Source organism: Pezoporus flaviventris, unplaced genomic scaffold, assembly GCF_033815535.1.
Source record: "Pezoporus flaviventris isolate CSIRO_AGI_PZ_B2104156 unplaced genomic scaffold, CSIRO_AGI_Pfla_v1 ptg000037l, whole genome shotgun sequence".
Classification (NCBI taxonomy): domain Eukaryota; kingdom Metazoa; phylum Chordata; class Aves; order Psittaciformes; family Psittacidae; genus Pezoporus; species Pezoporus flaviventris.
Genome location: NW_026892585.1, coordinates 19,466,492 through 19,489,859, shown reverse-complemented (window position 1 = coordinate 19,489,859; position 23,368 = coordinate 19,466,492). Strand labels below are relative to the sequence as shown.

At 39.0% G+C, this 23,368-nt stretch overlaps 2 protein-coding genes across 5 annotated transcripts in view; one reads left to right on the top strand and one right to left on the bottom strand.

Annotated features, from left to right (window-relative positions):
• The first annotated feature begins 903 nt into the window (after positions 1-903).
• SGO1 (shugoshin 1) lies at positions 904-5,597 on the top strand. Of its 2 annotated transcripts, none has more exons than XM_061464915.1 (9): positions 904-1,037; positions 1,628-1,769; positions 1,854-2,050; positions 2,204-2,308; positions 2,792-2,856; positions 2,989-3,140; positions 3,711-4,580; positions 5,086-5,257; positions 5,460-5,597. In XM_061464915.1, the coding sequence occupies exons 1-9, from the start codon at positions 1,020-1,022 to the stop codon at positions 5,578-5,580; spliced, it is 1,842 nt and encodes a 613-aa protein (XP_061320899.1). In that variant the 5' UTR covers positions 904-1,019; the 3' UTR covers positions 5,581-5,597. The 2 variants fall into 2 exon arrangements, with proteins under 2 accessions (XP_061320899.1, XP_061320900.1); XM_061464916.1 differs by lacking the exon at positions 904-1,037 and adding an exon at positions 1,051-1,204.
• Positions 5,598-7,217: 1,620 nt separating this feature from the next.
• KAT2B (lysine acetyltransferase 2B) overlaps positions 7,218-23,368 on the bottom strand; it is a 43,821-nt gene continuing 27,670 nt past the window's right edge. For all 3 annotated transcript variants that reach the window (XM_061464920.1, XM_061464921.1, XM_061464922.1), the window contains 8 exons: positions 20,168-20,294; positions 17,466-17,576; positions 15,734-15,877; positions 13,534-13,648; positions 12,743-12,779; positions 12,434-12,497; positions 12,252-12,336; positions 7,218-9,187 (listed from right to left, as the gene is read on the bottom strand). In XM_061464920.1, the coding sequence (XP_061320904.1) occupies positions 8,994-9,187; positions 12,252-12,336; positions 12,434-12,497; positions 12,743-12,779; positions 13,534-13,648; positions 15,734-15,877; positions 17,466-17,576; positions 20,168-20,294 (877 nt within the window). In that variant the 3' untranslated portion in view covers positions 7,218-8,993. The remainder of the gene's footprint in view (positions 9,188-12,251; positions 12,337-12,433; positions 12,498-12,742; positions 12,780-13,533; positions 13,649-15,733; positions 15,878-17,465; positions 17,577-20,167; positions 20,295-23,368) is intronic.

Below are 23,368 nucleotides of genomic sequence, written 5' to 3'. Positions count from 1 at the left end.
AAGCACAACATTTATTCTCCTATTTAGTAAGATACTTCTTAGCTGATTGTTTCATCATAAAGCAGTGTTTAATCAAAGCTCAATACTCCATAGTCAATATGCATAGATATTAGCATATGCTAATCAGTTACAGTTGTTACAAAAGATACATAACCCAAGAAAACCACGTAGAGAGGCAAACGCCAGCCTCAAGCCTTGACTTCCCTCATGGCCTGGCCACCCATAAACCTGGCAGAGCAACAGCTGCCATCTTCTTATTGGTAACATCTGAGAAGAGTTTCCTTCATAAAACAAGTGTCTTAAAGTATCTCTACAGCTCTTGTATTATTTTCACTTCAAGTTGCAACAGCAGAAGCGCAGCTCACAAGCAGCACGGTCCAGAAGGAGTAGGAAAGTCTCATCTTGCTGCTACACTGAAAGTTAACGACTCATCTCCTAGTTTTGCTGCCATTGTTCTGCTCTGTGTCTTCCCACTGTGGCAGCTGAGGTAGTCCAGGTGAACGCAGGACGCGGGTCCTGCCGGGGATAAGCCACGGCAGGGCCCATGAGGCGCATCAGCCCCGAGCCGTTCCCCAGCGGAGGTCCCTGCAGGTCGCAGGGCGGCCGGTGGCAGCGCCATGACTACTACCACCGGCAAAACCCAACCCCCGCTGCCGCCTCAAGCCGGGCGCAGCGGAAGCCTCCAACGGGCGGGGTTACGAGCAAGGCGCGGATGAACGCGGCGGCCGTGCTGTGCGTAAGGCGTCACGTCGGACCAATGGGAGGGCGTGACGTCGGACCAATGGGAGGGAGCGGCGGGCGGTTTGGAACGGTGGTGGAGAGTCAACTGTCTGACCGAGGTCAGGGGTGTTCTGCTGCTTCCGGCGCTCCGAAGCCGAGCGCGCCGGTGTGCGGTTGTTGCTGAGGAGAGCCGGGGCTCTGCGGTGGGCACCGGGGCGGAGCCGGCTGCCGCTGCGGCGGTATCGCTGCCGCCCGGGGCTCGGGCAGCCGCGGCCGTGCGAGGGACGTGGCTGGCGTGGATGCGCTTTTCTGAGGAGGTACGGTGTGTCATCGGGGAGGGTCTGCCCACAGTGTTAGAGGAATCACGGCCCACTGCCGGCCCCTTGGGAACGTTCTTCACCCTTCACTACCCGTCGTGCCGCCCCAGGGCGAGCGTTTAGAGCCCGCGGCCTGGACAGCGCAGCGGGCACCGAGCGGTTTGCAAGTCGGATAACCGGCGTAATGGCAGTAGCCGTGCTGCAAGGAAGTGTTTTGAAAGTGGTCTTGTCTGTGTGGTTTTTAACGCTTGTGGGTGTCTAACGCGTGTATATGTGCAACTTAAAAACATCACTAAGAAACTCTTTACTGTGAGGGTGGTGAGGTACTAGAACAGGCTGTCCAAGGCGGTTGTGGCTGCCCCATCCCTGGCAATGTTTAAAGCCAGGCTGGACGGGGCTTGGAGCAACCTGGTCTAGTGGGAGGTGTCCCCGCCCGTGGCAGGCGGTTGGAGCTGGATGATCTTGAGGTCCTTTCCAACCCAAGCCGTTCTATGAGCTTTACTCTTGTTTCTCAGTTCCTTTTCTTTTGGCATTGGGTAGCGTTGAGTGTCACCAGCTTCATGAGTTCTTCACCCTTCATATTTTTAAAGGAGAAGATGGCTGAACACTTGAAAAAGCCTGTCAAAGACACTCTGGATGATATAAAAGAACGAATGAAAGAGAGGAAAAATCAGAAATGGATGAGGTTGGATAAAATTAGCCAGATCTGCACTGTAAAGGCCAAAATAGCAAGTAAGACGCTTGATGTCTTAATAGTTTTCACGTTTTTATTTTCTTTTTAAAAATTAAGTTGAAATATTTGCTCTTGTGTTGTAGCCAACAACTCCAAGAAAATTAAGAGCCTTCAAGCAAACAACAAAGCCCTAGCTCAGGCTTTGCAAGAAGAAAAGCTGAAACTGATGGATGCCCAGGATACCATCCTACATTTAAAAAAAGATTATCAAGATCTGAAGTTTCAGATGTTTCAATTGCAAAGACATCTTAGGCTCAAGCAAGCACAAGGACTTGTTGAGGTATTTTTTTAATAATATCTTTGTGATTTAGTGAAGCTGAACATCAAAATCTGCACTAATTTAGTCAGCTCGTAATGCTGGTAAGTTCTTTCATTGGTAGTTGATACTAGAGTATGACAATAACAGCATTATTTTCCTTCTTTTGTTTGTTAGAATCAACTGCAAGCCTTGAATAAGATAATTTCAAGAGTTTCTCAGAATTTACTGGACTCAATTGATCTCCTTGGCCCAGCAAAGAATCTGTGTTCCACAGGTGTAGTAAGTACCTTCTGCTCTAGAGGGGCAGGATTTATCTTAATTCTTCCCCCTTATTACTTCCAACATAGATGCTCATAATTTTTGAGACTTAAGCCTAGTTTGGAGGTACAATTGCTCCCACAGCTCCCAGTATGACATGTGGTCCACAACGTGGGTATATGTAGTAGATGTTAGTGGGACTGTGGCTCTGCTACATGGTAGATGGGGCATCCTGTTTTTCTATGGGTTTATGTCTTGTTCCCTGTACTATCCTTACAGTTCTTTCCTCTGTCCACTGTCTGTATGATTAGGCTGGTGATGAATGTGTTGACTTGCAGGGACTATGTGAGATCACGCAGTACTTTGTGTTCACACAGCCAGAAAGAGAAGCAGTCAAGGGCCTCTTTGGACCTTCTGTGGGTAACCTGGCTGTTGTCTAAAACTTGTGTATCATGCAAGCTTTTTTCATCTCTTTAGTCACATTAAGATTTATTTTGTTGACAGAATGGGAGAGTGCTTTCTTCAGTTCTTGAAAACAGTTCCAGTGTCGCAGGGCCAATACATTCAGTGTAAGTATCTTATATCAGTAAGCTTAATTTTCTGACTGGAAAAAAGGGAAGAAATCCAATGCAATGAAGTAGTTGTGTTGTGATAAAATACACTGCTATTTGGTAAATATTACCTTTTGGTATTTTCTCTAGAAAACATCTACAGTGTGCTGATGGGGATGATCAAGTACTTCCAAGTGGGATGGAGGCTGACGGCCATAAAAATGAGCTCACTCACTCTGTGTCAGAGACCTGTGAGGAATCTGACAACGCCGTTTCCTCAAACAAAATAGTTCCAGACAAAGGTAACTATATCAAAGTACCAGACACTGCTGTATTCTGAATCAGGGGAAAAAAATGTGTAAGTTTAAAAAGTAATTAATGCTTTTGAAGTAACTGTCAAGTATTTTTCCACTTATTATCATAAGTGGAAGATTAGGTTAGGTATTAATGTTGGCAACTTTTTGAATGAAGATGCCTAGTAAAATGGGCGGGGAGAATTGAAAATGTTTTGTCTTCTATATACCTGCAATATAGTTTCATTATCTACCAAACAGTTCAACAGAGTAAAGTCATCTTTAGTCATTTAGTGTCATTTACGAAATCAACAACTGTTAACAAAGCAAAACAGAAAATAAATGACCCATAGATAACCTTTCCAAATGGAACAGTTTAGAGGAAAATCCTAACATAGTATACTTAACTGCTTCCTGTCTGGAAGCTGTATTAAACAGAACTTCCTTGATTGGTTTGTACATATCTATGGGGAAAATTCTAAGAATAGTCTTAATATCTGACATGTTCAGAACTTGCACAAAACCTTAACAGGTTGCTACTCTTTAGCTTTAACATGACCCTTTCTCTTCAATTGTAAGGACAAACGTCTGATTTTAATCTGGACGTCATAGAATCAGAGCTGGAAAATACTTCTTCAAGCAGAGAGGATGGACTTGGTAATCTCTTACCAAAAGATGGGTCTATTAGGAATTGCTCCTTGAAGTTGAGAAATTACAACAAACATTATACTGGTGTATTGAACCATTCAGTATCGCCTGCTTCAACAAAAAAGCTTTCTGAACTGGATGAAGTTAGACTTGAGGAAAGTCTAAAGATGTGTAGTATAGAAAACGGAAATTTAGGTATTTCTCAGTTGAATGAAAATGAGGTAGGTTCAGAGCTGGTGTTGAGGACAGATTCTGAAACTGCACAGTCCCACTTAAACAATAATTCTGATCTTAAACGACATGAGTGTAAAAACAGAGAAGACTCTCAAGTTAGGAAAGAGAAGCAAGAGAAGGCAAAACTGGAAAAACCTAAAACTTCCAGACGAACACCAAAACAAAGACAGGGTAAAGGGACTTCCAAGAAAAAGTTGGATTTCTTGGGTGGCTTCAGTGATGCTTATGACTTTCATTTGGAAGAGAGTGTCCATCTTACACCTTTTCGACAAAATAAGTTGAATGACACAGATACTGGTGTGAATGACACAGATACTGGTGTGGATGACGAAAATGACTTATCGAAAACCTATATCATCGAGTCAAGTGATATTGAAGAAGATTCAGATGACAGCCTCTATGAGCCTTACAAGGGTAAATCAAAAAGAAGGAGAAGTTCAGTGGACAAGATAGGTATATCACCAGTACGTGCAAGGCCAAGGTCTAAAAGATGTTTGGCACAACATGAGCAGAAACTCCGTAATGAAAAAGAGACTGAAAGCAGTAAGTCAAGTGACAAGTCTATTCGTAAGTATAGAAAGTGTTCTATAATTGGTTTTGTTTTCTTGAGAGATAACATTCTGTAAGGGATTTAGACTTTTTTTATTTTGGATTTTTTTTTTTTTAAATAAATACCAACAGATTAATGTTACAGAAATCACTAGATTAATTATTTAGCTTTTTATTTCCTCGGCAGATTGGAATCAAAGACATGTCTTGTATAAGCCAGGTCAACAATAATCAATACTGTATTTTAGATGTGCTTAATGATGTACTAAAGCTGAGGACAAAGGAGGAGAGCAAAATATAAAATAAGTGGAACAACAAATCACACTTTGGCTGGGCACTGCCTAGCGTTAACTTATTTTTCCAAACTAAAATCCTGAATTTGTTGATCCTCTTACGTATTTTTAAGTACAATGTGAAGATAATAGTTACAGCTGAAAGTTGCTTCACATCTAGTGTATTCACTGATGTTCTCTTTTAAGCTAGCTTGCCTGAATTGTTGTAAGTGTGCCTAATTTCATCCCAGGGCAGCCTTCAGAGCCATCTCATGGTCATCTTTGTGATGTTACCAATACCACTTCACTGCTCGCCAGCACTGGGAATGCAGCTGTTGTCCCAGAAGGTGAAGGACCACGATCTCCAAAACGCAAGCGAAACTGTACTGTTACTGTGTGCTATAAAGAACCAAGTATTGCAGGGTAGGTGTCTTACTTTCCAGCTTGATATAAAGTTCATAACATTCCATCAAATGGAGGATTTGAGGGGGGAGTCTAAATATTAGAAAGAAATTCTTAAGAAAACATTCAAAGAGAGGTCTGATGTTAGTAAGATGAAATAGTTCATGAGTGTTAAGTGATGTTTGGAACAAAACTCAATTTTTTCTTTTTCTTTTTTTTTTAGGAAACTTAGAAGAGGGGATCCATTCACAGACACAAATTTCCTGACTTCTCCAGTTTTCAAGCAGAAAAATAACGCCAAGCGCCCTTCTCTTAGGAAAACATCTCTTGTCAAAATACAGTGAGAAATTTGTTGGCCGTCATTGATATTTCCAGTCACAACAGCAAAACCATGCTGGTTCCATGAAGAAAGGAAATATCCAGGAAATTATTGTTGCACAATATTTTTCATAAATATGCCATTATTTCTATGTGTCTTAATGCTAAGGATATAAAATTAAGGGGGGGCTGGTTTCAATCCAGTGACTTTCATGATCTAGAAGACACAAGGCTACCTTTGTAACTAAGGTGATTCCATTCAAACCCTTTTGCGAGAAGGCATTTTCTAATGTAAATTTATAACTCTTATGTTATAATTTTGTAACTTATACCCTGCTTGTTTGGACACTTAAGATCAAATGGTTTAGTGTTTTGGGGTTTGGGGTTTTTGTTGTTTGTTGGTTTTCGTTGTTTTTTTTTTTTGTGTATGTTTATAACAATATTTGTACAGCTCTTCTTGTAATGGTTGTAGTTTCATATTGAAGTTTCTAATAAATGTTTTGGTCATTGTAAACACATCTGCGATGGCTGGTATTCTAGCAATTTCTGTATTTGCTTCAAACATAGCACTGTATAGCACAGGCATGCTGCAAACTAGCGCGCTCCTTCCCCATAAGCTTTGTCAGTTGAAATCCGATTACGTAGCGGGAGCTCTCTTAAGTAACAATTTAGGGTTGCTTGGTACTGCTGTTTAAAAGAGTTACTAACTTTGTCCCTATCTGGTCATCAGTGAAGGTCGGTGAACAGTGCTCTACTTTGGTTGAGTGTAAATTGGTTTTACGGGACTTCATAACAAAAGCTTCAGCTACGGGGTGCTTGCAAAATACTTGTTCACAATACCAGCCCTTAGATGTTGAAATTGAAACTTAACCTTCCATTTGCATCCTAAAATTCTAGCTCTGGGTGTTACCATACTTCTTAGTACTACAGGAACTTGGGCTGTCGTTTAGCTTTAGGTGCTGTTTACTTCCAGCAACTGAATTTATAACAGCTACAGCAGAGCAGCCTCATGCAGTGGTGAGGTACATCTGGCTTAGGGGTTTATTTTTGAATTAAGCTTGAAGAATTGCAGTTCCATTGCAGCTGCCGGCGAAGTCTTGAATAGTCTGAACTGCTTCTTAGAAGGCTCCAGAAAAATGTCTAAGCCTCTTCAGACCACTGTTTGCTACCCTCTGAAAAGTGTACACTTTTACATGATGTGGCACAGGACTAAATTTTAGTGGATGGGGGAGGAAATAAATCTTAATATGGTCTAATTGTCTGCTAGGTGTTAGACACATACAGGTTTGTTTGTTTGTTTGTTTGTTCAGGATATGCAAAAGAAGTGTACCATCTGAGTAACATGGTGAACATACGTAAGTACTCCTCATAGCCTGCAGTGTGCTCCCCTGTAAACTGGTTTGTAAATAAAGGAAGGACTCTAGTAGACAAACATGAGAAAACAGCACGAGCACATGTTGAGGTTAAAAATCAAGTCCTGAACAGCTCAAAGAGTTGTTTGAGATATTGAGGAGATAGGAGTAACAACACCTCGCTGAGTTAGCAGAGAGATGGGAATGCTAGCTGGAGTAGGCACAGCTCTCCATGCTGAAGTCTCAGCTCTGCTTAACAGTATGTATAGTTGCAGTGCCAGAACTAAGTAATGAAAAAAGACCAAAATAAGTAGGGGTTTGTACATATATAATTTAAAACTATTCTGTACCAGTACAATATATTAATTTTACAAATGTAAAGTTCATCAGCTTAAAGCATTTGCAAAACCACATATCCTAATGTAACTTTATTGCACAGTATCTATGAAAATATTAATTCTTAAATTAGAAAACAAATGTTTCAATATAGAAGAGACAATCTGATTGAAAGACAATAAGAAAATCTACTCTGAAAATAACAAAAGTTCACAGGATACCAAGCTTAACAGGTGCATCTGTAGGCCCTATCTACAAAACAGGATTACAGCATTCAGTACTGGCTATTAAAAGAAAAACAATGCTCACTGTACCTTTGTTATAGATCCAAATGCAGGTCAGACTAATCTCATACAAAACACTATGGTAAATCTAGTGTTAACATTCTGAATACCTTGTGTACCACATTTACTACTTCCAGGCTGCTCCTGACATCTATTTTCAGAATCAAGTTGTGATTTAACATTGCACAGGCATTTTGCAGGAATATATTCTTTGACACAGCATAGGACTGGGTTTTATTCAGTCTTACAACTATTGAATTTTACCAGTGTAACGTCTGTAAATATAAAACAGCAAGAACAAAAGTTGGATCTGTTTTTCACAAAAGCAATTATAATTTACAGTTACAAACTCTAATTAGAAAATGTCAAGTGACAGCTTTTTGGCCTGTACTGATCTCCAGTAGGAAGTTAGGTGTACCTCTTAAATGTAGTGTAAGCAGCAAAGTATATATGTAAGTGCTTATTTTGAAGATATACTAACATGAGTTGTAAAATGTTAATATGTTCCTGGGTCTAAATAATCACGTTTAATAAGCATTTACAATACAGCCTGGTAGAAAATCCAGTTTACCACAGAGCCAAGTATATGAGCTAGAAGCTGTCATATGTTGACTTCTTTCAATAGTCTTATCTCTGCTAAATAACCCAAAGAATTTATCAGTGAAGAGCAGTAAATAGGGTGGGTCATGAAGTGCAGCAAAATCTTAACTCCACTAAGGCAACTGACATTGACTAGCACATGCGAATTGGATTCTCTGAAGTTCTTTTGGATACTTATGTCCTGCATAAGCCAAGTCACTATGACATTACACACCTAGCCAGATTTTTTTGTTTGTTTTTAATAGTGGTTATGAGATTACAATTTACAGGTAAAATGTTTATCAAAATCCCAAATTAATAGAAAAACTTGCATCTATCAAAGCTTACAGGAAGTCCTTTTCCAAAACTGGCTCTTCTTCTCTCACAGCTTCTCAACCAGCTTTTTCTTTTAAAAAATAATATCTTATAAAAAGATTCTATAAAGAAACAAGTGTTTCAGAGCCCCCCAAACTGTTGTTTTCCCTATTTTCTTTTTTTACTGAAAAAACCAAAAAACTTTATCAAATAGGTACTGCATTAGGTAAGCTATAACATCTGTTGTCTGGGAATTTTCTTCATATTCCCAAACATGTGCAATTTCCCACATGTTTTGTGGGGTTTCAGAGGCTGTCACTGATAAACTTATTATGAACATACAGTAATCGACACACAAAAGAAATTTTCTGTAATTAAATACATTATAAAGCATTTTAATAAAATAATTTCGTAATTTCGTTATAATACATGTTTGCAAAACTAAGATGGTTTTTAAAAGTGCTAAGTATTAAACAGAAGTTTCTTGAAACCTTTGAGTCCCACAACGCAGATATAGAACAGCTTCCCCTGCCCATAAAGTAGGCACACTATGTGGTTGTAGAAAAGACAGTGTCACTTGTCAATTAATCCAGCTTCTTTAATTTTTGTGTAGAAGAATTTCTCCAGTATATTGGCACATTTGTAGTATTCGCTCTCAGGGGGGTTGTACTCTCTGCAATTTGTAAAGACTCGCTGCAAGTCAGCCATGAATAATTTCTTAGACACGTAGTACCTATTCTTGAGTCGCTCACTCATTGTTTTGAGATCTGTACAGAAGAAAAATAGATTAACAGCATTTGACTCAAATACTTTTGGTATGCAATATCCCTTTAGACTGCTTTGCTGTTTAACATGAACTGGCAAAGCTAGGATGTGGAATTTCTAATTGCCTTCATCTAAGGCACGGTCCCTTTTTTTTAGCTTCAACAGCAGCTGAGCCCCTCAAACTAAGCATCATTTCACTGTAAGAATGATTCTGTGTAGAGTTTATTTATTTCTTTAAAAGATTAAAGCATCATTTTTTGTGTCTCTAAGTTTTCAGTGTGTGTTAGGAGTCCCTAACTCTCCTCTAACTGCTCCAGCTTTGCTGGAGGAGGCCTTAAGAGTTTATAAGCAAAGAATTCAAACATCACAAAACATGTATGTTAATGTAAACCTCTCACTTCTGTGTGAACACAGCAGAGATGAGACATCTGTCTGTACTACAAGCACTACTTGCAGCTATGAGAAAAGATTAAATCTGATCCATGCTCTACATACATTTTAATTACACCTGCAAACTTTATAGTTATGTATCCCTTGTTAAGAGTCATGCGAGAGATATCCCTCCTTGCTTTCAACACAAAGCATTGTACAACACTTTTATTCACAGAACATTCTTTAAGAAATGTTTTCCTTTATACTAAAATCAGTCGTCCAGAAAATACATAAAGCCACCTCAGTGTTCTCCACACGGCTGCCTTCCTAGTAACTCTCATGAGGCATTTAAAAGTTTTGCAACATCACAAGTGTTCTAGGCGGGAGTACAGGAATAGAAGTAGTGGGAGGTGTGCTGGATGCCTTGGCTTTTCTCACCTCAGAGGCTCTATTTTTTTTGCAATGCTTGAGCCAGGCTTCAGCAGCACCTTTGTGAGGCTGTATAGAATAGAAACAGCTGAAATGAAGACAACTTACTGACAACAAGTATTGCAAGGAGAGCAGAGACCAAAGACTTCCAACGCAAGGACTTAAGTCTTAAAAATGAAGATTTAAAAATGTGGTTGCAGGTATTTTTGGTTTGGTTTGATTTTGAGGGATTTATTTTGCTTGGTTTGGTTTTATTTTAAAGGAGTTTTAACTTTGGTAGAATAGAGAAAAACCCTGTCAAACTAAGAAGAGTGGGTTATTTAAGAAAAGTTTGATAGATGCTCTCAGATACCTCTTTCAATGTTACATAACTTGCCATTCACTGGTGTTGCACAGTACTTTGCAAAAGCAAAGGCTCATTCAGTTCCCATTGAGTCTGAAATTCAGGTGCCTACACTTAAACTAGATATCCATAGTCTAATTATAGCACCCAAGTGAGAAAGCTGTTCAGCTCACCCTAAAGCAAACATTGCCTGGCTGGTCAGCTAAGCTGTTCTCTAACTCCAGTGAAAGTTTGGCTCCACCTGTCACTCAGCAGGTGGGAAAAAACCTTAAAAAACCCCAAAACACCCAAACAGTGTTTCCTGAAAACAAGCAGCTGAAAGAGCACTTAAAACAGGGGGAAAATTATTTATACGTGAGAACTGACCTTAGACAGTAGCCAGAAAACCCTACAGCCATACCTCTCAAATATTGTACAGTTTAGTCTGTATGCAAACATGAAGACAAATGCATATTGTATATGATAGCATAATAAAAAACAATGATTATTTTCTTAATTGAAATCATGTCTGGGCAGGTTTTGTGCAGAATCAGCATGCTGGCAGTGAGAGCAGACAGAAAGCAGTTGCCCATGAATCAAGAAGTGGTTTAGTTGTGCTGGGTTGCTTAGCTGAAAAACACAAGGCAAAAACTAAACCAATGGCTCCAGCTTAGTCCTAAACTGAGAGCTGCTGTTTCCCCTGTAATACATTTGAACTAGGAAAGGACAGGAAGCATTACTATTTAGGGTTTGCCAATCCAGGCAGAAAGTTCTTTGTAACCACTGTTCAGATTAAACAGCCATCTAGATCTCTAGATTTAGCTTCTGCTCAGAAAAGGAGACAGAGAAAACTCTACCACGGGAGGGTGTCAGTATTCTGTTTTTCATTGGTAGAAAATACATTTGTGTCAGAGATACAGGAAACCAGCTGCTGTTTTATAAAGTACACATATATTTGCTATTTGGAAAGAGTAAGTTGAATTTAAAAATATCATTAAGCCAAATTAGTAAACACAGAGTAGGAGCAAAGCAACATGAACAAACACTTTCATTCTCCAAGAAACTGACCGACAGTAGCCTGCAATGAACTTTTATTTCATTCTCTAACATTAAAAGGTACAGAAACTGTAATTAGCAAGATGGAGGTGAGTACTGCATAAACAATGAAGGAGTAGCAGGATTCAGCTTTAAATCTGCTGCAAAACAAATCAAACCGTCTGTTTACAACAGCACAGAATCATCACTGAAATTATATGACCCAGCAATCAAAAGAGAAGAAAAATGTTATTAGCAGTTGTGTACTTCCCTTTGCAAGTAATCCTGTATAAACAACAGCTGCATGATTTACAAGTAACAATAAATAAGTAGACAAACCACCTTGTCCAACTTTGGCAGATCTAAAATACGAATGTAAAAGTTATCTTACAATCAGTTGCATGAAGCATTTTCCTAAATTTAAATTGAAGCAAACTGTTAAAACTTAATAAGAAAATCCTGGTACTTCTGAACAGGTTTTCTCTATGTGATTTAGAAGGCTTAAATCTGTATTTCAAAGCAATTCAAATGCTCAGGTGTTTCTGAAAGTTTGCCTTTAACATACCAGCAGGATCTGCAATGACCAGTTACCACACACAAGAACATATTTCTACAACTCACATAAGCTAGCTCAGTCCCAAAAGTTTCTAGCTGACTGCGCTGTTTAAAAGCTCTCTGGGCCATACTAAGATTTCACATGTATATACTATATATATAGCTACAAAGGGCACAAAGCAGTCATAAATTTCAAACCACAGCATTGTACTCTTGGCACTTCAGAGCTGAAAGCTATTCAGCTGCAAGTAATATATATCTCAATATAAAACAATCAGATTACATTTTATCTGCTATGTCTCTAGCCATAAAGATATTTAAACTCTATACTTAAAAAATGTTAATGTCATTACCCATGGGAAACCTTATAACTTCATAATATCCAGGAGCTTCAGTTCTCTTCACAGGTTCCATGAAGGGCCAAGCGCTTTGGTGGCTCTTTGGTAAAGAAAAAAGTAAGGTATCTAATATGGAAACTCTATATTGTAAATGATTTTAAAATCTTTACAGAAGGTAAACTAGAACTAGCACTCACCTTCACCTGCTGCAGGATGGTTTTTAATGTGCTGTAGAGTTGATCTGGATCCTTGGCCTCCTTACTTGAAAGAAAATACGAATACAGAAAGATTAGTTTGGATCTCTTCATTCCTATGATGTCCATCCTACCTAAAAGCAACTCCAAACAAAACAAAACACAAAAAAAAGCACTTAAGAACTCATCCCATGTGGATTATTTATCTGGTTTTCAGTGGATCAAAGGAAATATCAATTGACATTATTTAAAGACATTTTTTTCAAAAGAATCTCCAAACTGCTTCATCATTTTACTTTGTGCAGCACTTACCCTCTTTCTTTTCCACTTGGTTTCCAGCCAGTCTCTCCTGCACACCAACAACATGAGACATTACATGGGAACTACAGTAAGTCAAAACATTAACTGAGTTACTGCAGCTCTAAAAAGATAAGCCATTTCAGCACTGCTGCAGTAAAATGGGTTTGTTTTACTAAAAGCTACTCCTAATAAATGACACAACCATCTAGCCTGCAGCCCCATTCAATTTCCTACATGCCTCTTCCTCCAGACTGCTGGGAAGATTCTAAAATATTCTTACATGAAACACATCCTTTTTCAATAACTCAATACATATTTTACCACAAACTCAGTAAAGATTAACAACATCGAAGTTATCCAATTTGACTCCCTAGGGACAGAGAATACATTGCAGAAAAGCACAGTTGAGAAAAATCCTCCAAAAGATGATACTTGTTTTAATTCTGTTTTGTTGTGTAAGTCCATGTTTAGCATAAAACTCATTCTTATACAGGAATGTAGTGCATAACAGTGGTACCAGAGGAAAACTGCTGACTACTCTGTGATACAAATCAAAGAAGAATCACATATAAATAAAATTACACACATCTACATAGAAGTGGATCCACCTGGGATGCCCAGAGGAAATCTCAAAGACAGCAATTGTAATGGAAACAGAACAATCTCTGGAGAAATCAAATCAGCAGACCAAAGCAATTACATTTTAATCAAAAAGAAATACATGACTACATTAGTATTTCTAGTCTTGGACCTTTCTTGGGCTGTTCTGCTTCTGTTCTACATTAAAAGAGATTGATACATACTAATTCCAGGAATGCTTTCTATGGGAATCTGCCGTACTCCATCTTTGAAGCAAGAAAGGCCAGGATAAACTTTTCGTATCTGAGCTTGTTTCCTTTCTATGAGCTTTTTAATGATCTGTAATAAAGCAGCAGAGAAAACAGAAAATAATTGCTTTGCTCAAAAGTAACCCAAAGGATTAATGAAAAGCTGTGACAAACGGAAACACTCTCGCTTCCTAGTCTTATGGTCCTTATAGATCCACTGAACCTGGTAACAGGGGTGAGCTACCTGGCCAAACATTGACTCCGCAGACGAGGCTACCAAGTCTCTCAGCTGCCTTTTTAGGCACAAATCTGGAAGAACAGGAGTCATTGCTTGATATATCTATCACAAGCTGCACAGCTCCTGGGAAGGTGGCAGCAGAGGTATGGAAGGAGATTTCCTGGGAAAGGTTTGAGAACTGTCTCTAATTCTAACAGCTAGTACTTCTGAACTGCTTTGTGCAGCTGGTCAGAAATTTCGAGGCACATATTTCAATGCACATAATATGCTCCTATTCCAAAATTTTAGAGATACCTGTTCATTTCGAAGTCACTATGTAACTGCTGGAATTTCTTAGGTACCAGTCAGAGATACTCTTACTGAAGATCTTCTCTTGAGGAAGTCAGAATGATGCCACATCTTGGAACTGAAATCCTGCTCTGCTTGTAAATGCCAGGAAAAGCTTTTCCAGTTCTAGGGTACACTCTGTTCTGCTTCACAATCTCATTACCTCAATTCTAAGTGAGTTGCTGTGGTGCTCTTGATACACACTTAGACGATTACCTAAGCTTTGTGTGCCCTGAATATGTCACTTTCAAAATTACTTACTTCATAACCAGGAGTAAACAAACGTGCAGCTGTTCAGACCATCACAGTTTGAGACATTGGAAATAATGGACATATTTGGCATATTTTTATATACACAGATAGCATTTTCTCTCAAAGAGGAAAAAAAAAACCAGATTTTCAGTAGAGTTTACAAATGTTAAGAGAAATACAGCATACACCACCACCATGGCCATATTCCAGTGTAACATCAAAACACTTTCAAACTGATTGTTAAACACACCTTCAGCTCTTCATATAATTTAGGAACTAGTGGCTCTTTCAAATTAAAACAAGCTGTTCAACACCAACTACTCACAAGTCAGCAGGTCACAAAGCTTTGCATAGAAGGATTTTTCATCTTTTTCATAGTGACTGATGAATTATAAATTATATAAATGAATTATAAATCAGGCAGTACAAACTCACAAATGGTGTCCTGTGAGCAGTACCCAGTGCTGGGTGACATGGTCTTAGCAGCCAAACAAGCAGAGTAACCCAATCACGCAGAAATAAAAGGGAAAAAATTGCCATCTAAGTTGTATGGACATATAAAAACTTTCCCAGTGAGTGAAGTTAAGAAAAGTTGCAAACTAAAAGTACAGCACTCAGATATTGCTTTTCTTTCTGCAAGCATGGGCTAAATAGTTCTACTGGAAGGAAAATGACTGTTCAATAAAGACTCATTTTAACAAAAAGTAATGAGATTTGACTAACCTTGAAAGAAAAAATTATCTTTGTCATTTGTACCTCTTTAAAAGCCCTTTAAAAGGAAGGTATTTAAACAAAACTGGTAACATCTTAGTTATTTTGATAATAAACTGCCTTACGGAATAAATAAAGAATATCTCACATAAATTCCAAAAAGGGACAGCCTGCAATTTAAGACAGGTCACCCTTCATTTGTATATTAAAACAGTGGCAGGAAAAAGAAAATCCTCTTTCTTTCAAGTAAAATACAAGACATGCAGTACAAACACTCCAAGTGTTCAAAAGTCACTCTAATTAACATTACAGTCAGTAGGAGAGGGAGGAAGAAAAGCAATTGTCAAAGCTGCAGAACAACTCAGTCTCACAACATGTTGCTTAGTTACCTATGACAGAATTTAGCTATGAAATACTCAAAATACCAGTACTTTTCAACATTTCTGTTGGCATAAAGTTAGTAAGGTAGAATTTATTGCTTCTGCAAAATTACTGCACTGGGACTTAGATGAAAGTTTTATTCTAACTAATACAAGTATACATTCCAATGTTTTAATCACCAAAGAAAAGACAAGAGCTAACCTGGCACTGACTGAATTGTTTCGAAACATCTGAATATAGTGTTCAGTGTTTCATTTAACCTTTTACCTCTTTTTGCTTTTTAATGATGACAGAAAATTCCGTGTAGGGGATCCTTGGATTTAATTCACATCCCATTAATGTGGCACCCTCATAATCTTTGATGTAGCCAACATATTTTGCTTTTGGTACTTTGATATCTTTGGAGAAACCCTGAAGAAGAAATAAAGATTAAAAATAAAAAAAGTCCCATCAAGCTGTCATGATGCCATTTTTCTTTTACATTTGTTTTAACCTGAAATGCTGTGATGATTTAGAACCAAATTCATGATAATGTTAAAATACAGACAATACAATGGAAAGAGTTACAGACCACTGGTCATAGTGTTGCAAACACCTTCTCATAGGAGTCACTCAATCCAAGAATACTTAATTGCTTATATGTATAAAAAAAGAAGGGAATAGAGAAGATAAAGATAGGGAGGAAAAGATCTTTACTGTGGACAAAGTTCCTGATTTTTAAAAAAATTTGCTACTGCCAGTCCTGTAGTCATTAGGCAAGAAAAGTTGCTGTTGAAGTCGATGAGAGGATAGTAATTTTAAAGCTTGAAAAAAAGTGATTTTTTCATTTTTATATTTCAAGTTAAAAAATAAGATAATAAATCCCATTAAAAGTTCCAAAGTTATGCTACAGTCTTTATACAGTTCAAAAGTTCATTAAAAAACAAACCCACAAAAGAATTAACCATGACAATAAAGAGCAGTGTAGGAGTCTCACTTTGGCTGCATTTTATTCTTCTGTTACAGTGCTACCTATGAAACCTCAGTAAAACTAAGGACTTCTGCCTCACAAATTACCATCAAAGGCTTCAGACTTACATGGAGACTCAGCACCTCCACATTTGGGAAGGGACATTTCAGACATGGAAAGGGTCTGTGCACATATCTGGTTGCTGTGTCACAAGCCCAGCTTCCATTCTTGTCAGTGTGTAGAGTGAATTGTAACAGTTTTATATACAGAAGTATAGAACACCTGAAGCTCGAAGGGACTTAAGGAGGTCATCTAATTCCATCCCTGCTCAGAGCAGGTCTCATTAGATCTGGTTGCCCAAAGCCTTATCCAGTCTTTAAGACTGCCAAGGACAGAGGTTCCACAACCTTCTGGGCAACATTTTCCAGTATCTGACCACCCTTAAGACAGGACGGAGAGGAGGAAAAAAAAAACCAAAAAAAAACTCCTTCTATCTAGTTGCCATTCACTGTGATCCAACTTGTGTCCATTGCTTCTAGTCCTATTGTACATCTCCTAGAATAGCCTGACCTCTACCTTCACTCTACCGTCTGATCAGATAGTTGACACCTACTTAATATATCAAGTCTATTTGACAGATTAGACATCACAATCTTTCCTTAACTTGGACCTCATGCTTCAAATCAGGAGTGGCAGTGAGCACAGGTCAGGTAAGTTCTAGTCTGCTGCAGGTATGTCCAGTCCTTCTTTACACTTCTTATAAAATGAGTGAAGGAACTGAATGAATAAAGAAGCTAACCCATATTCAACCGGATTTTGGACTGAACAAATCATAGGCTACACTGCACACCTATACTCCGATGAGTCCATCAAAATAAAATACATTATAAGACAATATCATTACCCAAGATGAACACAAAGCACGTATTGTAGATTAAAAAAAAACACATAAAATTGCACAATGCACTATATCCAACTAGTTTATCACATCTAGTTTATCATTGCTAGATGTTAACTTTTTGCACCAAGCAATTTCTTACACTGACTTACTTGTTTTTTGAAGTAGCCGATAGCATATTCATCTGCATATGTGAGAAAGTTGAGAATGTTGTGTTTGATGTGGTACTCCTTCAGATGGTTCATTAGGTGAGTCCCATAACCCTGTGTGAAATGTGCGAGGAAAAAAAGCCATTACAAAGTCTCTGGGGATTGCACATATTAGAAACTGCGGACCAAGGGTTATGACAGACTGTTTTTCAAAAAGCCATTTTTCCTCTAGATCCTGTTTTAAAGATTTTCTCATAAGTAACTTGGTGAGGTGTACTCAAAATCAAACTGGTTTCAGCCTTGTAAGGGTACCTTTATGACCCAACAGGGAACATAAAATATAACAGCTTCCAATGTCTGATTCACTTTTAATCTGAAGGAGAGCAAAAACTATGGATTTAAAGAAGCACATAATTTAGGAGTTGTAATTCAAGTTGCACACATTATTTTTTTCCTTTTAAGCTAGTATCAACTATTAACAGTCACATATTTCATCAATAACAAAACTCCATATACTGTAATAGGGCATCCTTTCTTAGCCATAATGTTTCAAAACTGCAAAGCAGCAAATACCAAAATTACTCCTTCTAGGGGCACCCATCTCTGATTTGCTGTGTTCTGTGCACCTGTAGCAGAAACTGCCTCAAAGGACTTACAATCTGAACTTACCATAGCACGTAAAAGGGAATAGTAGAACAGTTATCACCATAATAAGCAGCATAAAATTATTGAGTCCACAGTCAAATAATAGCTATGGCTTCTGACTGCACACAGGAATAATTTCCATTTTTATTCAACCTCAAAGTAATCAAAAGGTTCCACTTATTCACATTTCCAAGTAAGTTATAGTCTTTCCTTTCTGCTGTGAGATGAAGAAATGTAAAATAGACAGGAAAGCCCATAATAATGTGTTGTTCCTGCATATATTCCAGTTTTAACATCACAGAGACTAACTGGACACTTACAGAAATATACATGGAATTGGTTTTGGTCTTGCAAACTGGGGACATTTTTACTTATGTACTTAAGCCAGAAAAATACATTACAAAGTATATACTTCTGATTGAATTTGTAATTTAATAGCTCCAAACATGGAAATAGCCAGCTAAAGCAGCAAGTTAGGTAAGTGCTGAAGTTCAATACAAACAATTTAGTAGTGACACATTTTCTTTGAAATTCTACTAATCTAGGAACAAAAATTATGATGACAATTATTTCAAAAGTGCGGCTGAACTATTATTTTTTGTAACTTTCAAAGGATTTCTTGATTCTAACACTTGCCAAGGTCTAACATTCCTAAAAGGAAACTAAGCCATGTATAGTAAAATTTAAAATAACTTTGTAACATGGCATCAAACTACCCCAAAACCAGTCCAACTTTTAGGTATCACATATAAAGCAAAACAGAATTACCCATATTCCTTATTCAAACCTCGACTTGAATCAAAACAGAAATTTATTTTTGCCAAGAGCAGGCAGTTTAGCTATGTGTGAATATTTAGTTTTTCTCAGTTACCTGTTGGTAGGGGTCACCCTACTCAGGAATGTGGGAAGGTAAATTTTCAGAAATAGTCAATGATACAGCGAGGCACACAGATGGTAACAGAATAAAGTGAACATTATGCATGCATATGCAAGCCAGGAGGCACTCTGGTGGGTCAGATTTATTTGCTTGATCATATTCTTCCTAAAGAATCACAACACATCTTTGGCAGCCTAACTTGAGTAGTGCAGTTGGTTGTTTTAGTAGAACAAAACCACCTTTTATGAATTAGTCAAGCTTAGAATAAATCTAGTAAGCATACTCCATTATTGTCTGCATTTGCTAAGACACTTTGGGTACTTTTATGACAGGCCACCGCTAAGTGCGGGAGACCATTCGTCTCTTAACACCAGAGCTGACTAAAATTAAACATAACACAAATACTAATAGTTGGCACAGGCTTTCAATCCCACTGTAACCCTTACGCACCCAGAGCTCTTCCCTTCACAAAATTTTTGCATGTTAACTGCTACAAACCCCAATTAACCCACTTCTCAGAAGAGTTTCAACCGAAAAACATGAAGCTAGAGCGCCATCTAAAGGCAAACTCCTGAATCAAACGGTCATAGTCGGATCTTCCCGTAATCCCCCCTTGGAAAGCAGGGGGAATCTCCCGTATTCAAAGTGCTTTCTATTCTTTCGGCACAGTCGCCAATTCTCAACACTCAGAGAACATTTTGTGAAGTTAACTCAAAAAGAATGAATACAATAGACCATATGCTTATATTCAGATGCAAAACTATAATGTTTTTGATATTTCTCATTTTCATTGAAGTCACCTAATGCTCCAAAGTGACTGAACACAACTTATTGTCATACACAAGCAATACTTAATTCAGTCTACGATGAGGTGCTATACTACAAAGGCAATTGCAGGAGACAGAGGAGTGAATAGTCCAAGAATGGGAGACGACTGGCCAGGAACTGGTGTTGACAGAGATTTTATCCAATTAATTACAAGTAATCCTATTATGATGTAATGATTCTAAATGCACATTTGTTTAGGTTTGGTGTATAATATTCAGAATTACTACCTTTCAAACTCCATTTCTCTTTGGCAACACATTAACATATTCAACGTAACTAACAAAATTAGAAGCATATGCAGTAGTGTATGTGACTCAAATGCATTTCATGAACTCTAGTAGAGAATTATTTTTACCTTGACTTGCTCATTGGAAGTCACAGCACAGAAAACAATCTCTGTAAATCCTTGAGAAGGGAACATCCGAAAGCAGATACCACCAATAACACGACCATCTTTTATTAATGCAAGGGTCTTGTGCTTCCTGACAAAAATAACAGTCACTTTAATTCATGTACATAATACATAAAGTGCTATTACCCTCTTTTTGATTTTGAATTCTGTTTGGGTTTTTTTTCACAAACTTGTTTCACTCCTTTCCATGATGCTAATGCAATTGTATATGCCTCTCCTAAGTCCGCTGCTTGTATCTACAGAAGAGTTGCTATTTTAACATCATGCTGTGAATTTATCATAAAATTCATCATTCATGCTGCAAGGTCCTGGCCTTGTCAAGTACTCCTGGATGCTAGGGTAATGCTCAATAAATAAGAGTTGTATTGCTTTCATTGAATATATTGCTGACAGTTCATCATTATACATTTCTCAGGATGATTTTGCCCTGACTAAATTAGAAATTAATGGAGTTACGGGACAGTAAGTCCTTTCTAAGGGATTGCTGTTTCCTTTTGTGCACTCTCTATAGCTATGCTATCAGTTTCAGATGCAGCTGATGAATCAAGAAATTATATTTATTTCTAATCACCTACTCCCAGTGGAATCAAGATCATAATAAATATCCATTTCTGTTGCACTTACATTGACTGCCAGGAAATACATAACATGGTGCAATCTGAACTCTTGTGTCAAGGATTAAGAATTTTAGTGTAATCCTCAAGGTCTGGAAAGATTTACCCTGCACCTGCTATCTAGGTTATTCAATACATGGTATCATATAAACTGTATAAACAATACAATAAATTACAGAAGGTATCTTTCTGGGGGAAAAGGTTGGTGACAAAAATGAGCCCCTGCCAAAAAAAGTAGTCTGAACATTAGCCATATTTTATATGTTGAAGGAGACTTTATACATTCTTATATACTTTTTTTTTTTGCACTTATTTTGGTACTTCATATCTGTAGAATTACAGGAGTAATTCATTACCTTGAACTTTTCATTTTGTTTACTCGTGTTTGAGTTATTTAAGCAGCAAGATTCAATAAGGATGGTCATTTCGGAAGTAAAAATATCAAAAGGTGATAAAAGGTAATAGCTGAAAGGAATTTGGGAAGAGAGCTGTTGGATTCCAGTGTCTCACACTTGACACAGGTTTGTGTGCACCCGCTACTTAGAGCAGGTCTCCAGTGTGTGCTCTTGGAGATTCACAGCAAATGCTGGGATACTCTGTCCAGTCAATGTGCTTTGCTTCCTCTGGGTTGACTGTTTGCCTCAGGCACATAAAGGAAGACATTTTCTAGTTGTAGCAATATCCATACCTTTTTCTCAAACACAGACTGTTCTCCAGACAGTTTTTTATACAACACTTAAACTACCAGCAGTTCCTCTCAGCCTATTAGGAGAGTCTTTCCCAACAGGAAATAGGGGAGAAGGCCATGACTTAACACCACTATTTCAGAATTTTGCTTTGATGTTCAGTTACAAGGGAACATGGTGGCTTCAATCAGTAGCCTCTGCTTGAGATCATAGTGCTGCAAGGGCAACTAAAGTCAGACAACATCATCATGCTGCCTCTCCCTCACAACCAAGCCGCGCTTAACCCCACATAGGAGAGGTAAAAGAGTATGGATCGGTGCTATTTCCCTCTGAAGAATCAGGGAGAAGGATCCAGGATCAGACTCCTGTACCTGGAGACTGAAGTCCTTTCCAACAATCCCCAGTACTGGGCAGTTTGTACTTCAGGAACAGCACAGACCCAGCAGCAGCAGTGTTTACTGGCACCAAGAGAGTATTGCCAAGGGAATGTGAGCCTAAAAGCAGAGTAAATGGATCCAGAAATGTTTTTATAACCACTGCTGTGATAGTACTGAGCACAAAGGTTGATACAGTCTGTGGTGGAGAAAGGCTCTTCCACAAACCAGACTGCGTATTTGGCTGCAATCAGCTCAGTCATTGCTCCTCAAGGTCTCTGCTGACACACAATGAACCAACAGGCATCCTCCACTGGGAAGTGCTGCGGTGAGTACAGCAAACCCCTAGGCTATTATCAGGCATGGATTGTTCAGAGGCAGAAATTTGGGGAGAACAAACTGATCAAAAGGAAGCAGACTCTGCGGGAAACACAATGGTGGAAAAGTGGACACTTCTGAGGAGAGCCTTCCTTGACACTTGAGCAGCTGAGGCACAATTCAGTCAGTACACTAGGATAGGTGGAGGACAATGTACAACCTCTGGATGCTCCTAAAGCCAATGTGTCTCGTGCCTGTGGTGTATCAGTTGCACCCAAAGCAAAACGGGAAACTTGCACTGATAAAGAGAAAAGCAGCATGCTCTGGTGAGGAGTGATTTCTCCCATGCTGACTCAAATGCTGCTGTTCTTCATAAATTCCACAAGTTCTCATTGAAAAACTTCAGCCTGCTGACATTTGGCTCACAATCTCCACAGGGGATGGAGCAGCCAGGAGGTTAGTTTGAGCCTGGAAACCACCAATAAGCACTGTAATTACTTTCTGACTTTCAGTCCTAACATTTGAAAGTACAAGACAAGTAGGAGCCTTCCCCACAGGCCCACAGCCCTGCATTGGGTTTGCATGGCAAGGTTTTGGTAGTGGGGGGGTTAAAGGAGTGGCTTCTGTGAGAAGCTGCTAGAAGCTTCCCCTGTGTCTGACAGAGCCAGTGCCAGTCTGCTCCAAGACGGCCTCACTAAGGCTGAGCCCATCAGCAGCAGTGGTAGCACCTCTAGGATAACATAGTTAAGAAGGGGGGGAATTTACTGCACAGGAACAATTGCAGCCAGAGAGAGGAGTGAGACCAAGTAAAAGAACAGCTCTACAGACACCAAAGTCAGTGAGGAAGGAGAGAGAGGAGGTGCTCCAGGCACTGGAGAAGAAATTCCCCTTGCAGGCCATGGAGCAGCCCATGGAGCAGACCACGGTGAGGCAGCTGTGCCCCTGCAGCCATTGGAGGTCTATGAGGAGCAGATCTCCACTTGCAGCCCCTGGAGAACCCCATGCCAGAGCAAGGGGACTCCCGAAGGAGGCTGTGACCCTGCGGGCAGCCCGTGCTGGAGCAGGCTCCTGGCAGGACTTGTGGCCCCTTGGAAAGAGAAGCCTGTGCTGGAGCAGGTTTGCTGGCAGGACTTGTGATCCCGCAGGGAAGCC